We start from the raw sequence: 16,373 nt of genomic DNA, 5'->3' as shown, positions 1-16,373 counted from the left end.
CGCAGCCAAAAATTAATTAATTAATTAATTAATTAATTAATTAAAAAGAGACTACAGGGATGGCAAATAAGCACGTGAAAAGACACTCCACATCACTGGCCATCAGGGAAACGCAAATTGAAGCCACAATGATATATTGTCTCACAACCAACCGTCAGAACTACTAACATGTAAAGATGCTGAAAAAGATGCACGGAAACTAGGACTTCCCTTCATTGCTGAGTGGAATGCAAAATGGTAAAGCCACTCTGGAAAACAGTTTAGTGGTTTCTTACAAAGTTAAACATACACTTAGCGCATGAACCAACAATCTTACTCCTAGATATGGTATCATCCCAGAGAAATAAAAACTTATGTTCACATAAAGACCTACACAAGAATGTTCATAGCAGCTTTATTTGTAATAGCCCCAAACTGGAAAATGCCCACATGTCTGAGTGGGAGAATGAATGAATATTAGTACCGTGGAGTACTACTCTGCAATAAAAGGAAGCCAACTACTGATACAGGCAATAACATGCACGGATCTCAAGGGTATTACTCTAAGTAAAAGAAGCCAGTCCTACAAGATGACATGCCGCATGGTTCCATTTATAGGATATTCTTGAAAAAGACAGAATTATAGTGGTTGTCAGGGTTTAGAGGACAGAGGAGGGTGAGACTGCAAAGGGGCAGCCTGTGGGAGTTTTGGGGCTGATAGAGCTGTTGTGTGTCCTGACTGTGGTGGGGTTACACAAATCTACACACGTGTCAAAATTCACAGAGCAGTACATTAAAAAAATCAGCTGTATTGTATGTTGAAATAAAATTAAAAGGCATATTTGCCTCATTATGTTGAAATTATAACATGGTGAGCAACAGAGCAGTCCCCAAAAGCACATGACATTAGGATTCTCTTACTGACTGGCCACCTCCTCCAGCTTTTCGGGAACAGGACCAGTCAGCACCTCTCTCCTCAGGGCCCACTTGGCAAAACCATTGCTTTCCTGGAGGAAACCCAGGGATCCTAGAGCCAGTGTCTGGGGGGAGGGGGGTGTGGGGGTGGGGTGCTGGCACGTGGGTCCAGCCACAGGACCCACCGAGGAGCAATGCAGGCAGCACGGGCACAGGCCAGCCGAGGAGGGTGTGTGGGCACTGCTCCTCTGGCTTCTCCCATTTTGTAATTCTGAAACGGACAAGGGGAGTGCGGCACTGGGCTGCCTGGGCCCCTATCTCCCCTGGAGTCTGGTCAGGTTGCAGCCAACGCCCCCTCTAAGGCCCAGCAAGGGCAGCCGGAGTGATAGCCCCTCACCCCACCAGGCCCACCGGGCCCTGACTGCCCACTGTCACTGGATCTGATAAGAGACCCACCCCCCATGGCCCCCTCCCCTCTCCCAGCGATGACCACAGCCTGGCCCCCACCCTGGCTCCACGTATATAAGGGGACCCTGGGGGCTGAGCACCACGGACGCCAGTTCTCAGCACGCCCAGCTCCCACTCAGCCGCCACCATGTCTCTGACCAGGGCTGAGAGGACCATAGTCGTGTCCATGTGGGGCAAGATCTCCACACAGGCAGACATCATCGGCACCGAGGCCCTGGAGAGGTGAGCGCCAGGTGGGAGGGATGGAGCCTGGTAGGGGACAGTGTGGGTCAGTGAGGACAGGGGTCAGTAGGAGGGGTCAGGGAGGATGGGTCAGCGAGGAGGGTCAGTGAGGAGGGGACAGTGAGGAGGGTCAGTGAGGAAGGGTCAGTGAGGAGGGGTCAGTGTGGAGGGGACACTGAGGATGGTCAGTGAGGAGGGGACCGTGAGGAGGTGACACTGAGGATGGTCAGTGAGGAGGGGTCAGTGAGGAGGGGTCAGTGAGGAGGGGACAGTGACGAGGGGACACTGAGGATGGTCAGTGAGGAGGGGACCGTGAGGAGGTGACACTGAGGATGGTCAGTGAGGAGGGGTCAGTGAGGAGGAGACCGTGAGGAGGTGACACTGAGGATGGTCACTGAGGAGGGGACAGTGAGGAGGGACAGTGAGGAGGTGACACTGAGGAGGGGACAGTGAGGAGGGGACATATGCAGGTTCAGTAAGCATGAGCAGCGGTGAGGCGGGTGCACGGTGGTCAGCGGGCAGGAAGAGGAGGGGAATGGGGAGGGTGATGAGGGTCGATTGTGTCTCTCCCTCCGCGCCCAGCACCCAGGTCTCCACAATCATTGCTGACTGAATGAGTGAGTGAAGGAAGGGACGAATGACTGGAGGACGGGGCGGTGAGGGTGAGGTGGGCCGGGCCATACTGGAGCCGGGGCAACAGCTGAAGTCCGCAATACCGATCCTGTCTGTCTTTAAAATGTTCATATTGGGGTCAAGTTGCATTTTTTGCCCTAATATTTACGTTTTAACTCCCGCGTGCAAACGTGACGTGCCCCGGCCCGCCCCGCCCGCAGGCTCTTCTCCAGCTACCCCCAGACCAAGACCTACTTCCCGCACTTCGACCTGCATGCGGGCTCCGCGCAGCTGCGCGCGCACGGCTCCAAAGTGGTGGCCGCCGTGGGCGACGCGGTCAAGAGCATCGACAACGTGGCGGGCGCCCTCTCCAAGCTGAGCGAGCTGCACGCCTACGTGCTGCGCGTGGACCCGGTCAACTTCAAGGTGGGCGCGGGGCGGGGCCCGGGGCGGGGCGGGGTCCGGGGGCGGGGCTGGGTGCCCGCCGCTCGCGCCGCGCCCGCCCTGAGCCGCCCTGTCGCCCCAGCTGCTGTCCCACTGCCTGCTGGTCACGGTGGCTTCGCACTTCCCTGCCGACTTCACGGCCGACGCGCACGCTGCCTGGGACAAGTTCCTGTCCATTGTGTCCCGCGTCCTGACCGAGAAGTACCGCTGAGGATGCCTCCCGACCCCCAGGGCAGGCTTCGAGCCCTCCCCTTCCCCTGCACCCTCTTACGATTCCACCCGGGACCCCCAATAAATGGATGAGGATGGAGGGAGCCTGGTCGTGCGTCTCAGTATTGGGGGGAAGCGGAGGAGAATGAAGGGAGGGAATGGGGGCTTCGCAGGAACACGGCCGACCCTAGTGTCACCCCCGGCCTGGAGGTCACTCCAAGGGTGCTTTGGGGGCGGTCCTTGGTCCTGAGGACCCCAGAGTCGCGACCGGAGGGAGCAGAACAGCCCAGGACCGCCCACGCCGTTTTCTCGGGTCAGACCTGAGTTTGTGCCTCTTTCCCGCCTCCCAAATCACCCAGTCTGTCGCTTCAGTCAGCGTATTGTGTGTATGTGTAGGGTATGTGTAGGGACTCAGGGGCCTTTCCTCAAAGCTTGTTGTCACAGCTCACGCACTGAGAGGACCCTTGATACCTCCTGGCCCTCCGACCTCTTTCTCCCAATCCCTCCATCGGCTCCCTGTGGAATAATTGTAGATCCCCCTAAAGTCTGCAGCCAAGGCACACACACACGGCGTGATTCAGTTCCTCCGCGGTGACAGGGACCTGGGTTGGTAACCAGGGTCCCCAGGATCGCGCCGCGCTCCTGAAGATAAGGGCGGGCAGGGCGCCGGGGGCAGGGCCGCTATAAGGAGGCCGGGACTGCGGGCGCGGCCCCCAGAGCACGCCACGCCAACGCCATGCTCAGCGCCCAAGAGCGCGCCCACGTAGCACAGGTCTGGGACCTGATCGCCGGCCATGAGGCGCCCTTCGGGGCGGAGCTTCTGCTCAGGTGGGTTGGGGCTGGGTCTCCAGAACCGCAGCGAGGCGGAGACTGGGGTGTTGAGCCTGAGTCGGGAGTGGGGCGGGCCTGACCGGGGTTTCGCGGGGTCTGGGCGGCGCAGACGCTGGAGGGACCGCCCTCCCTCCTCACCCTTGCTTTCGCAGGCTCTTCACGGTGTACCCCAGCACCAAAGCCTACTTTAAGCACCTGGGCGACCGCCCTGACGAGGTGCAGCTGCTGAGCCACGGACAACGCGTGCTCGAGGCGGTGGGAGTGGCCGTCCGGCACATGGACAACCTGCGCGCGGCCCTGAGTCCGCTTGCCGAGCTGCACGCACATGTGCTGCGCGTGGACCCCACCAACTTCCCAGTGAGCCACCCCGGGACGCAGCAGGGTTCGCGCGCGCAGCCGAGGTGGGGAGGCATTCGGCAAGGAATTGGCGAGGACAGAGCTCTTCTCACCAGCCTTTTCTCCCGCAGCTGCTGACCCAGTGTTTCCAGGTGGTGCTGGCCTCCCACCTGCAGGGCGAGTTCACGGTGGAGATGCAGGCGGTGTGGGATAAGTTCCTGACGGGCCTGGCGGTAGTGCTGACAGAGAAGTACCGCTGAGTTCTGTGCCCCAGGTCTAGGTCTGCGCATGTCAATAAACAAGGCTCAAAAGGCTGGACCCCGCGCAGGTGTGGTCTTTGGGGAGCGGGCGGACTGACGTCACAGTTGCCGGGCAGAGAAGCTCCGGGTCCTGAGGGGAGCCTCGCGGAATCTTAGGGCAGGATCCCCAACCTTTGCTGACAATGGAACCAGGGGCACAGGAACGGGACCTTGGGCACTCAACAAACCCTGAACGAGGACAGTTCCCGGTCTGACAGTCTGGGGGTCCGGGCCGGGTGTGTACACCCAGAGGCTTGCACAGAACAGTTGCCCTCCCGGGGCAGGGGAATGTGGTGGGGCCGAGCGCGTGCTCGGATGGGGGAAGGGTCTTCAGCTTCATCTCGCATCTGACACCCGTGCGGTGCTGTACCATTCGCAAAGCACGTCCTCATTCACACACTCATTCATCTCCGTCCCTACTTCGCTCCGGGAACTGCAAGCCTCAATCTTCGCCTCTTTAACAGACAGGCAGGGCACTGAGGCCTAGGGGGCAAGTTTCTGGCCTGAGGTCAAACAGACTTTGTGGCCCAGGGCTCCACGGACCCTCATCTCTGTCCTTTCCCATCTTCTCCCCTACCTCCAGCGCTCACTCTGTAGTTGCCTTGCCCTGGTCCGAGTTAGTCCCTTCCTCTGAATCTCCTGGGGCAGGGAGTGGGGGTAGGGAGGAAGACCTCTACAGCCACAACCCGTGTCACGTCAACATGAGGTGCGATACTAGGCTTGTCCCTAAGCGAGCTGAGCCTAATGCATCCGATGGAAAATTCCCAACCTCGCTGGGTCTTGAAATAATTTAGAAGATCGTAATGTAGGGTGGGTGCCTGGCAGGCCCACGGCCACCCAAACCCCACCCCAGCTCCAGCCGCCCCGCTCAGTCTCTGGGGTCCCTGGGCCATGGCGCCCCACCTTACACACACACACACACACACACGTGCCCTGTCAATCTGTCTTCCCTCTGCAGCACTGGTGCAGGGATCTTAGTGCTCCGTTTAGATAGAGCCTCTGCGAATGCAGGAGCCTGACCCTAGGAGCTCTCCAAACTCTGAATGAGAATGGTTCCCTGGCTGACAATCTCACATCTGTGCAGGGCCGGGAAGTGGGGGACCAAGTCCAAAGCAGGGGGTGGGGAGGGGCTGCTGGATGCTAAGCCCTGACCCTGGCTGGGTGGAATGCCCCCGCCGTCCATGACAACACCTGCTAACCCGCGCTGCCCCAGGGCCTGCCCACCATTGTGGGTACGCTGCTTAAAGGACTTCCCCCCTGTTACATCCTGCACCCACATTATTTACATGGGCAGTTTACAGCTCTTCATCCTGGAGAAAAGTTTAGTGTGAAAGCAGCTTGTTTCACTTCGGAAAAGATTGTGCTCCTCTCCAAGACTGGCAAATAGACACCTCGAGGCTACCCCAGCTGGGGACAAACTCGGGTGCCAGTGGGTTTGGGTGGCTCGGAAACATGTGTGAGGTCCCAGACCCACAGGAGCAGGAAAAGAGAGGGCCCTAGAGAGCTGGATCTAGGCAGCTCTAGGCAGGACTGGGTGGGGCCCGCTTGGGACTCCAGCACTCCTGCACCCTCTCGAGACCAAGCTTTCCAGGCTGGCACCTCCTGGCTCCGTGCCAGCCAATGAGCACAGCACGATCGGGCGTGCCCCTCGAGCCCCAGGCATAAAGGTTCACGCACTCCGAGCCCTGCACGCTTCTGGTCCTGACCCAGACTCAGAGAGAACCCACCATGGTGCTGTCTCCCACCGACAAGAGCAACGTCAAGGCCACCTGGGCTAAGATTGGCAACCACAGTGCAGAGTATGGCGCAGAGGCCTTGGAGAGGTGAGCAGCCCACCTGCCTGGCTGGGACCGGGGCCGGTCGCCCCATCGCGTCCTGGTCCTGGGCCGACCGGCCTAAGCCCGGCTCTCCCGCCTCTTCTCCACTCAGGATGTTCATGAACTTCCCCAGCACCAAGACCTACTTCCCCCACTTCGACCTGGGACACGACTCCGCCCAGGTCAAGGGCCACGGCAAGAAGGTGGCCGACGCGCTGACCAAAGCCGTGGGCCACATGGACAACCTGCTCGATGCCTTGTCTGATCTGAGCGACCTGCACGCCCACAAGCTGCGTGTGGACCCGGCCAACTTCAAGGTGAGCTCGCGGGCCGGGCCGGGAGAGATCTGAGCTAGGAAGGTAGAGAGTGCGGTGGGGTTCCAGAGGTGGAGCACGGCGGTGCCCCCCAACCCCACGCCCCCTGACACCCCCTCTCTCCGCAGCTCCTGAGCCACTGCCTGCTGGTGACCCTGGCTCTCCACCTCCCCGCCGAGTTCACCCCCTCGGTCCATGCCTCCCTGGACAAGTTCTTGGCCAGTGTGAGCACCGTGCTGACCTCCAAATACCGTTAAGCTGGAGCCTCCGTGATCCCTACCCTGGCCTGGGGCCCTCTGGAGCTCTGGGCACCCTCACTTCCCAATCTTTGAATAAAGTCTGAGTGGGCTGCAGCCTCTGTAGCCTTGGTTCTCTGTGTACACGAACCGTGCCGGGGTCGGGGTGGTTCCCAGCAGCGAGGAGTGGGAGTGTGGACGAGCGACGGGAGCTAAGGCTGAGGCCTCCCAGAATCTGCTGAACCAAGTGAACCAAGCTCTGACTTGCAAGGGCTCTCCCCGAGGTGGGGAGTCCTAAAATGGCCACCCTGTTTTGCAGTTTCTCTGATCCCCCTTAAAGATAGTTAGATCCAAGCAAACAAACCACACAAATAGGCTTTTCCTGGTGCAAATGTAGGAGCTGGACAACCTCCCTGAGTTTCCACTTCCTTCCTACCAGAGGGAAGGTGAGTTGGAACAGGGGTCGAAGGCTCAGGCACCCTTCCTGGGGTCACAGTAACTCCCTGCGGTGGTGTGGAGGGAGGCGGGAAGTCAGGGAAGAAGAGGGGCCTCGAGCTGTCTGCAGCCTTGAGCAGAGTTCCTCTCTCCCTTGTCCCTGTAGTCCCAGATACACCTGAATAGCTGACTGTGCACCCAGCCCTGTGATCCCAGCTCATCATGCACCCCACCCCCAACCTCTAGCCCCAGGCTCCTGGGGTCTCCCGGCAGTTCTGCCTTGGTGCTGTGAGCAACCTTCACAAAGGCCCCCATCCCACGTGCCAGTGCCCCGGACTCCACGCTGAAACCTTGCACACCCTACCCACCCTGTAGCTCTTAGGGACCCTATCAGCACCTCCAGCCCAGCCCTCATCTTCAGGGCAACACCCAGCGCTGGATAAAAGTTTGGGGAGGGTGGTGGGGCCCCTGCTCACCACTTTCTTTCTGGACAAGGACCTCTTTGAACAGCTGGGGAGTGGCTTCCCCCTCTCCACCACGCACTCTTCCTCTGCCCCACAGTCCAATTCACTTTCATTTAAATATAGAAAAACACTGAAGAATTAAATTAAAATCCACCCATGGTTTTTTTCACACACACGCGCACACCCTCTTTGTGTGATTCAAAGGAGGGAGAGAGTCCCTCTGTCCTGTCCACCTAACCCCCGCAGAAAGAGCCAAGGCTCACAGTTTGGGACTGAGCCCACTGGCTCCTATCCTGCGCTGAGGGGACACAGCTACGTCTACAACTGTACTTTTTTTTGGTCAAAAATACCATTCTACCTTAGGCATTTTCTTCTACAACCTGCTCTTCTCACTGAACTGTGTCTCCTCTACCTGTCTTCTGGCCAATTCATTCAGCTCTGTCTCACTTCATATATTTGTTGGTCATTTTGATATTTCCATTAATTTCCTGTTAAAATCCTCTGTCAACTGTTCTCATAAGTCATTTGTCTTTTCCTTATATCTTTGTGGGAGGTCTTCCCATATTATGAATGTAAGACATCAGCTGAGAAATGTTCCTCAAATCTTGCCTTAAAAGGGCCGGGGTGGGGACTTCCCTGGCGGTTCAGTGGTTAAGACGCTGCACTTCCACTGCAGGGTGCACGGATTCGATCCCTGGTCGAGGGACTAAGATCCCGCATGCCCCGCGGCTCGCCACTCCCCCCCCCCAAAAAAGAAAAGGCTGGGGTGCAGCAACTACCACCCTGGAAGAAGAAACTTGAACCCGGAGCCCCCCAGCCGGAGGGATTCCAGGAGAGATTTGCTGAGGACATGTGAGCGATGCGCACACGTCTTGTGTGCATCCGTCTCTGGCCTGAACTAGACGCACTGAATCGCCCATTCATTCACTGATTCTGCCCAAATTTAAAATGCCTAGCGTGTGCCAAGCCTAGGTCCAGGGTGGGTGGGACGGGATGACCTACTCCCTTCCATCCCTCGGGGGTTCTAAAGGGTGGAAGAGCGGGCATCCACCCCGCTCCACAAACCGGCCCCCGCCAGCTGGGACCAGGATATCACTTCCGGGGAAGGTGGACGCAGCGGGCGGGAAGCAGCCGGTGGGAGGGAGAACACCCTGGCCAGAGTCTCCAGGTCCCTCCACAAACTGGGAGCGAAGCACCCACCGCTCAGCCAGGCGCAGACCTTGCGCCGCGCGCCCCCTGCTGTCCAGGTCCAAAGGCGCATCCCGGCCCCGCGCCAGCCAATGAGCGCGGCGCGATCGGGCGTGCCCCTCGCGCCCCAGGCATAAAGGCTCGCGCACTCCGAGCCCTGCACGCTTCTGGTCCTGACCCAGACTCAGAGAGAACCCACCATGGTGCTGTCTCCCACCGACAAGAGCAACGTCAAGGCCACCTGGGCTAAGATTGGCAACCACGGTGCAGAGTATGGCGCAGAGGCCTTGGAGAGGTGAGCAGCCCACCTGCCTGGCTGGGACCGGGGCCGGTCGCCCCATCGCGTCCTGGTCCTGGGCCGACCGGCCTAAGCCCGGCTCTCCCGCCTCTTCTCCACTCAGGATGTTCATGAACTTCCCCAGCACCAAGACCTACTTCCCCCACTTCGACCTGGGACACGACTCCGCCCAGGTCAAGGGCCACGGCAAGAAGGTGGCCGACGCGCTGACCAAAGCCGTGGGCCACATGGACAACCTGCTCGATGCCTTGTCTGATCTGAGCGACCTGCACGCCCACAAGCTGCGTGTGGACCCGGTCAACTTCAAGGTGAGCTCGCGGGCCGGGCCGGGAGAGATCTGAGCTAGGAAGGCAGAGAGTGCGGTGGGGTTCCAGAGGTGGAGCACGGTGGTGCCCCCCAACCCCACGCCCCCTGACACCCCCTCTCTCCGCAGCTCCTGAGCCACTGCTTGCTGGTGACCCTGGCTCTCCACCTCCCCGCTGAGTTCACCCCCTCGGTCCATGCCTCCCTGGACAAGTTCTTGGCCAGTGTGAGCACCGTGCTGACCTCCAAATACCGTTAAGCTGGAGCCTCCGCGATCCCTACCCTGGCCTGGGGCCCCCTGGAGCTCTGGGCACCCTCACTTCCCAATCTTTGAATAAAGTCTGAGTGGGCTGCAGCCTCTGTAGCTTCAGTTCTCTGTGTCCACGAACCATACCAGGAGGGGTCGGAGTGGTTCTCTTTGCCTTGGACCAAGCAACTCTCCGAGGCAGGTGAAGAGAGGGAAGGGGAAAACAGTACAGAAGAGTGGGTTGGAGCCAGTCCCACTGCCACTGCCCGGGATTCCCTGGGCAGCCGTCACCCTCACCCTGGAGTGACTTGCCTTTTACCGAATTAATTCTAGAGACTTGCATATTCATCGCGGGTTTGCTCAAATAATGGGTTTGTTTCCTGTCTTTACATTTTATGGCACACACACTTGTGCTGAGAGTTGGTGGACCTCCAGCCTAGGACCTTGGAGCTCTCCCAGGGCTCTTCCCAGAGTTGGGTGGTGGGGAGAACACAGAGATCACACTTCTTCAGAGGCTCACTGAGTGCCCCCTCCCCATGAAGTGCCTCCCAAGTACATGCACAGTCTAGAGGAAATTGGGGTGAGCAGTGCCATTGCAGAGCCAGGCAATTTCCTGGATATGCCCCTTTCACCTGGTACACCCCCCAGGACACTCACAGGGTCTAAAGGCCTGATTTGGGGGGCCCAGCTCAGGATCCACTGCATCACCCTGAGGCCCACTGACTCCCCCCAGTGCAGCAGTGGAGAAGAGAGCCCGGGGTGGGGGTGGGGGTGGGGGTGGGGCACCTGCACTCCGATGTGCTTCCTTCCCATGGAGAATGCCCCTAGTGCCCCTAGTGTCCAGTCCTGGTAGTCGTCCAGCCCTGAGCCCCCGACTGAGAGCAGTGTCCTTTCTTCCCTGGGCCCAAGTGTCATCCTCAGAAAATGCGATGGCGGGTTCCCTGACTCAGTGTGTCATGCTTTTAGCACAGCTGGTGGCACAGTATGAGCTCTGTAAGAGGCAGTCTTCCTTATTTTATTATTAGGAAAAATGAGGGCCTGGGCTAAAAGTGGAAACAACCCAGATGTCCATCAGCAGATGAGTGGACAAACAAAATGTGATCTATCTATCCATAAAATGGAATGTTATCCGTCCATAAAAAGCAACGAAGTGTCAATACACGCTACAACATGGATAAACCTCGGAAACATGCTAAGTGAAAGAAGCCAGACACAAAAGACCATATATTGCATGATTCTATTCACATGAAATGTCCAGAATAGGCAAATGCACAGAGACAGAAAGACTGGTAATGGCCAGGGGCTGGAGGGCAGGGGTTATGGACTGACTGCTAATGGGGACAGAGTTTCTATTTGGGACCATGAAAACGTTCTGGAACTGGAGAGTGGTGATGGTTGCACACACTGTGAATGTAATTAAAGACACTGAATTGTACACCTTAAAATAGCTAAGACAGTAAAATTTATGTTATATGAATTTCAACGCAATTAAAAAAAAAAAGGATGTATAGTGATGCCTGGCACAGCATGAGTGCTGCATAGGTATTAGCTATTATTTTGGGATATAGCCCAGGCACCCAATATAAATGCTCATTGTCAGAAAGGGGCGTCTGTTATGAGCCAGGCACAACCTTGGAAAGAAGAAATTGTTACCTTCCTTATATACCATAAATGAGAAAATAGACTCAGAAAGGTGTCATAATAGACTCGGGAGGGAGGTAGAATAAGCTGACGTTCAATGCCAAAATCCATGCTAAAATTCAGGGCTACCTAATATTAATGATACATACTAAATATTAGTTTCCATAGAGTAAACCTTCAAAAATAGGGGCCTCAGAGTCCAGGGCGATTAGGAAGGCCCCAGGTCGGAGCAGACGCTCCGTGGAGCGGTCCGGGCCCCTGGGGCCAGATTCTGCGACCAGAGGCACGGCGAACCCCGGAAGCCAAGGGGACCGCGGGCAGATACGCGCAGGCGCAACCCGGGCTTCATCAAGGCGGCGAGCGCGCGGCCGGCCGGGCTCCACGATGGTGCTGGAGGCGGCGGACCAGGCTGCGGTGCGCGCGCTGTGGCTGAAGCTGGGTAGCAACGTCGGCGTCTACACGACCGAGGCCCTGGAGAGGTGCGCACAGGCCCCGAGCTCCCCTGCCTTCAGCCCGCTCGGGAAAGCGTCCTCCTTCCTCCCCAGCCTGACTCGCCGTTCCTCCCGCAGGACCTTCTTGGCCTTCCCTTCCACCAAGACCTACTTCCTCCACCTGGACCTGAGCCCCGGCTCCGCCTAGGTCAGAGCGCACGGCCAGAAAGTGGCCGACGCGCTGACCCTCGCCGTGGACCACCTGGACGACCTGCCCGGCGCCCTGTCGGCTCTGCGCGAGCTGCACACGCACAAGCTGCGCGTGGACCCCGTCAAGTTCAAGGTGAGCTCGCCGGCGGGGCCTGACCCCTGTCGCCGGGGGAGGGGGCTCCCGTCAGGGAAGGGGTGTGCACCCGCGTGGGAACGACTCCCTCTTTCCGCAGCTGCTGGTCCACTGCCTGCTGGTGACCCTCGCCCGGCACTACCCCGGAGACTTCAGCCCCTCCCTGCAGGCCTCGCTGGACAAGTTTCTGAGCCACGTGATCTCGGCGCTGGTCCCCAACTGTCACTGAATTGGGAGGGTGGTCGCGTGGGGCTCGTATTTGAGTAAAGTCCGCGGACAAAGCCTCACGTGCGCACGTGTTCTCTCTAGGGGAGTGCGCCCTGGGCCTGACGAGGGGCGGGGGCGCCCCTCCCAAAGGAAGTAGGGGTCTGAGGAAGCCCGAGTCTCACTCCCAATTGTCAGATCCCAGCGCGGACGCCCCCCGAACCCCGGCAGCCTGAGGCAAGTCTGGACAGCGGGTCCCAAATCCCAAGTGGTAAACCCCGACTCGCCATGCCCTTGGGCGCGGCCACTTAGCGGTGCAGACCCGGGGCTTCGGCCGCTCGGGAAGGGGTGGCAGGTGGCGGTCATAGGCACAAGCTGGCGAGGCCGGACCCTTCTCCGGACTGCCCACTTCGGACACCTCAGATCCACCTAGAACCGCGCGGCACAGCCTGGGAGAAAATTAGAGACCGGCGCCCCTGCCGGCGCGGACCGGAACTCCGCCTCCGGAACGTGCTAGGGACTTTGGGTAACCGGTAGGCTTGGGGTCAAAGGCGCCTTTGCCAGACTCTGGACCTGGTGGAAGGAGGTGGCTCCTGCAGCGGACAGGGCGGACCAGGGAGCCGTCAGAGAGCCCTGCCCACATGCCACACTTCTCAGGAGGCAGACCTCAGAGCGCCTTCCTTTAAAAAATTCGGAGAACAACTCCACTTGCTGCACCTGCCTGTGTATCCCAGTGGGCCCAGCACATCCATTATTCCTTCACTCCCCACTTGATACATGGGGAAACTGTGTGAACAAATGGAGGGCATGGAGTCCCATCCAAGAATACATGTGTGACATGCACAGACAGGAGTCCCCTCTTATCCTGAGGGATATATTCCAAGACCCCCAGTGGATGCCTGAAACCTCAGTACCGAACCTGAAGCATGCTATGCTTTTTCCCATATGTACACACCTACAATAAATTTAATTTATAATTAGGTACAGTAAGAGAGTAACAGCAATAACTAATAAGACGATAACAATGTACTGTAATAAAAGCTATGTGAATGTGGTCTCTCTTTCAAAATATCTTGCTGTGCAAATTTGATACCTTTTCCATCTCAATACCAGAGCAGTTACCACGCACTGTGGCTGTAACTTTTGCAGTTTGAAGTGAGACAGCAAAACAGCATGAATTTTTTTCCTTCTTCACAATTTCACAGATAGAAGATTTGTTATTACCATAGATCTTAGCAACCTCAGCATATGATTTTTTTCTTTCCTTATTAAGTCTGGAACTTTTAGCTTTAAAAAAAAATTAATTTATTTTTGGCTGTGTTGGCTCTTCGTTCCTGTGTGAGGGCTTTCTCTAGTTGCAGAGAGCGGGGGCTACTCTTCATTGCGTTGTGCAAGCTTCTCATTGCGGTGGCTTCTCTTGTTGTGGAGCACGGGCTCTAGGCATGCGGGCTTCAGTAGTTGTGGCTCGCCGGCTCTAGAGCGCAGGCTCAGTAGCTGTAACATGCACAGGCTTAGTTGCTCTGCAGCATGTGGGATCTTCCCCGCCCAGAGCTAGAACCCGTGTCCCCTGCATTGGCAAGCAGATTCTTAACCACTGCGCCACCAGGGAAGCCCTAGCTTTTCATTTAAAGGAAGCACGTGAGGTCTTCTCTTTGGCACATCAATCCTCTTGTGCTTTGAGGCCATTATTAAGTAAAATAAGGATCACTTTGAACACAAGCACTGAGATGCTGGGACAGTCTATCTGATAACAGAGAGGGCTATTCAGTGACAAATGGGTGGTACACACCAGACAAAGGGATGGTTCACATCCCAGGCGAGATGCAGTGCGACACTGGAGATTTCATCACAATACTAGAATGCACATTTTAAAACTTATGAATTATTTCTGGAATTTTCCATTTAACATTTCTGGACTTGGGTGGACTGTGGATAACTGAAAGCATGGAAAGTGAAACAGTGGATAAGAAGGGAATAGAGGGCTTCCCTGGCAGCACAGTGGTTAAGAATCCACCTGCCAATGCAGGAGACACGGGTTCGAGCCCTGGTCTAGGAAGATCCCACATGCCTCGGAGCAACTAAGCCCGTGCGCCACAACTACTGAGCCTGCGCTCTAGAGCCCGCAAACCACAACTACTGAGCCCACGTGCCACAACTACTGAAGTCCGCGCACCTAGAGCCCATGCTCCGCAACGAGAAGCTGCCACAATGAGAAGCCCTCGCACTGCAACAAAGAGTAGCCCCTGCTCACTGCAACTAGAGAAAGCCCGTGTGCAGCAACGAAGACCCAACACAGCAAACAATTATTTAAAAAAAATAAAAAGGGAATAGACATACCACACACACACACACACACACACGCACACACACACAGAGCTGCAAACACCCACAGGCAGAACAGCCCCACAGAGACATGTGACAAGGTAGCATGTAATATAAGCCTTCCAGGTCCTTCTAGGCACATGTGCAGAGATTTTCTTTTTTTTCTTTTGGCCGTGCAGTGCAGCAGGTGGGATCTTAGTTCCCCAACCAGGGATCGAACTCATGCTTCCTGCCGTGGAAGAACAGAGTCTTAACCACTGGACCACCGGGGAAGTTCCTTGGAGAGATTTTCTTAAGAAATGGTATCCTCAAAGTGTCACTGGAAAAAATGGACACACTGGATGATATAAAGAGCAAAAACTTGGTATGGGAGGAAAAGACACCATAAACAAAGTTAAAAGAGGAACTGGGAGAAAAATATTTGCCACAAATAGCAAAGGGTTATTATCTTTTTCTTTACAAGATCCAAATTCTTCTTTCCCACCCCCTCTACATTTTTTTTTTTTTAAACACCAGTCAACCCAATAGAAAAATTAGCCAAAGGACAAACAGTCAACTCATAGTGTACCAACGACCAAGAGACATTTGCAAAGATGCATAAAGACATGCAAATTAAAATGCTCATTAACAAGACACCTGTTATGGAAATATTTAAAAAGGCAAGATCCAATACACTCCTGGTGGAAGTTTTAGTATAACCTTTTGGGAGGTAATTCAGATGTATACAGTTGTGGGCTGGTAAACATTTAAATAACTGGCACTCAGGAAGAACGGAATGGGAACTGATTTGTAGCATTTGCCAATTTCCGTGGTATAACTACTGCCATCATGGTTGATTCAGGCTATCAAACAGGTTATCACTGAATGGGAAATTAGGAAGAGATATATAGGGACACCCCTGGCGGACCAGTGGTTAAGACTCTGTGCTTCCACTGCAGCGGGGTGCCGGTTCAATCCCTGGTCGAGGAACTAAGATCCCGCATGCTGCATGGCTCGGCAAAAAAAAAAAAAAAAGAGTGATTCGGTTTCACCTTTTTAAAAAAAAAAAAAAAAAAAGGAAGAGACGTATAGTAGCTGCCATTGTGTCGTATTTCCACTGTCCAGATACAAGAGACGTAAGCGTAGATGACAGTAAACTGTAGTAACATAATTAAGAAGTAATTGGCTTTCAGTATTTATTACCTGTTTTTCACATGACCTATTTAGTTGTAAATTACTATAACTTAATTTTTAATAGTGGTTGTGTTTAACAACAAGCTCTCAAAATTCCTACAACTTAACCTGAGCCAACTTAACCTGTGCAGGCTCCAGCACACCGCTGGCTGTATGTATCCTTTATTTTTTTAAAAATATTAAATTTCTTTTGGGCTTCCCTGGTGGCGCAGTGGTTAAGAATCCACCTGCCGGGACTTCCCTGGTGGTCCAGTGGGTAAGACTCCATGCTCCCAATGCAGGGGGCCCGGATTCGATCCCTGGTCGGGGAACTAGATCTCACATGCATGCCGCAACTAAGAGTCCACACGCAGCAACTGAGACCTGGCACAGCCAAAATAAATAATTTAAAAAAAAAAAAAAAAAAAAAAAGAATCCACCTGCCAATGCAGGCGACACGGGTTCAAGCCCTGGTCCGGGAAGATCGCACATGCCGCAGAGCAACTAAGCCCGTGCGCCACAACTACTGAGCCTGCGCTCTAGAGCCTGCGAGCCATAACTGTGAGCCCATGTGCCGCAACTACTGAAGGCCATGCGCCTAGAGTTCATGCCCCACAAAAAGAGAAGCCACCGCAATGAGAAGCCCGCACACTGCAACAGAG

The 16,373-nt window shown here is 55.7% G+C and overlaps 5 protein-coding genes across 5 annotated transcripts; all 5 read left to right on the top strand.

Moving 5' to 3' along the window:
- The first annotated feature begins 1,489 nt into the window (after positions 1 to 1,489).
- HBZ (hemoglobin subunit zeta) lies at positions 1,490 to 2,851 on the top strand. The gene is made up of 3 exons (XM_007181822.1): positions 1,490 to 1,584; positions 2,418 to 2,622; positions 2,723 to 2,851. Exons 1-3 carry the CDS (start codon positions 1,490 to 1,492, stop codon positions 2,849 to 2,851), a joined length of 429 nt encoding a protein of 142 aa, XP_007181884.1.
- A 698-nt stretch (positions 2,852 to 3,549) lies between these two features.
- On the top strand, positions 3,550 to 4,331 carry HBM (hemoglobin subunit mu). The gene is made up of 3 exons (XM_007181821.2): positions 3,550 to 3,678; positions 3,834 to 4,038; positions 4,149 to 4,331. Exons 1-3 carry the CDS (start codon positions 3,587 to 3,589, stop codon positions 4,275 to 4,277), a joined length of 426 nt encoding a protein of 141 aa, XP_007181883.1. The 5' UTR covers positions 3,550 to 3,586; the 3' UTR covers positions 4,278 to 4,331.
- Positions 4,332 to 5,996: 1,665 nt separating this feature from the next.
- LOC103009910 (hemoglobin subunit alpha) lies at positions 5,997 to 6,800 on the top strand. The gene is made up of 3 exons (XM_007181819.2): positions 5,997 to 6,139; positions 6,246 to 6,450; positions 6,576 to 6,800. The coding sequence occupies exons 1-3, from the start codon at positions 6,045 to 6,047 to the stop codon at positions 6,702 to 6,704; spliced, it is 429 nt and encodes a 142-aa protein (XP_007181881.1). The 5' UTR covers positions 5,997 to 6,044; the 3' UTR covers positions 6,705 to 6,800.
- Positions 6,801 to 8,912: 2,112 nt separating this feature from the next.
- LOC130704884 (hemoglobin subunit alpha) lies at positions 8,913 to 9,726 on the top strand. The gene is made up of 3 exons (XM_057529309.1): positions 8,913 to 9,065; positions 9,172 to 9,376; positions 9,502 to 9,726. Exons 1-3 carry the CDS (start codon positions 8,971 to 8,973, stop codon positions 9,628 to 9,630), a joined length of 429 nt encoding a protein of 142 aa, XP_057385292.1. The 5' UTR covers positions 8,913 to 8,970; the 3' UTR covers positions 9,631 to 9,726.
- Positions 9,727 to 11,570: 1,844 nt separating this feature from the next.
- HBQ1 (hemoglobin subunit theta 1) lies at positions 11,571 to 13,427 on the top strand. Its single transcript, XM_007181818.2, is given in 3 exon segments — positions 11,571 to 11,738; positions 11,829 to 12,033; positions 12,134 to 13,427. Coding segments are annotated over 3 exon segments (429 nt in total). The 5' UTR covers positions 11,571 to 11,643; the 3' UTR covers positions 12,263 to 13,427.
- The last annotated feature ends 2,946 nt before the right edge of the window (positions 13,428 to 16,373 follow it).

The sequence above is a fragment of the Balaenoptera acutorostrata genome, chromosome 15, assembly GCF_949987535.1.
Source record: "Balaenoptera acutorostrata chromosome 15, mBalAcu1.1, whole genome shotgun sequence".
Classification (NCBI taxonomy): domain Eukaryota; kingdom Metazoa; phylum Chordata; class Mammalia; order Artiodactyla; family Balaenopteridae; genus Balaenoptera; species Balaenoptera acutorostrata.
This window is presented reverse-complemented; position numbering and strand designations above follow the sequence as displayed.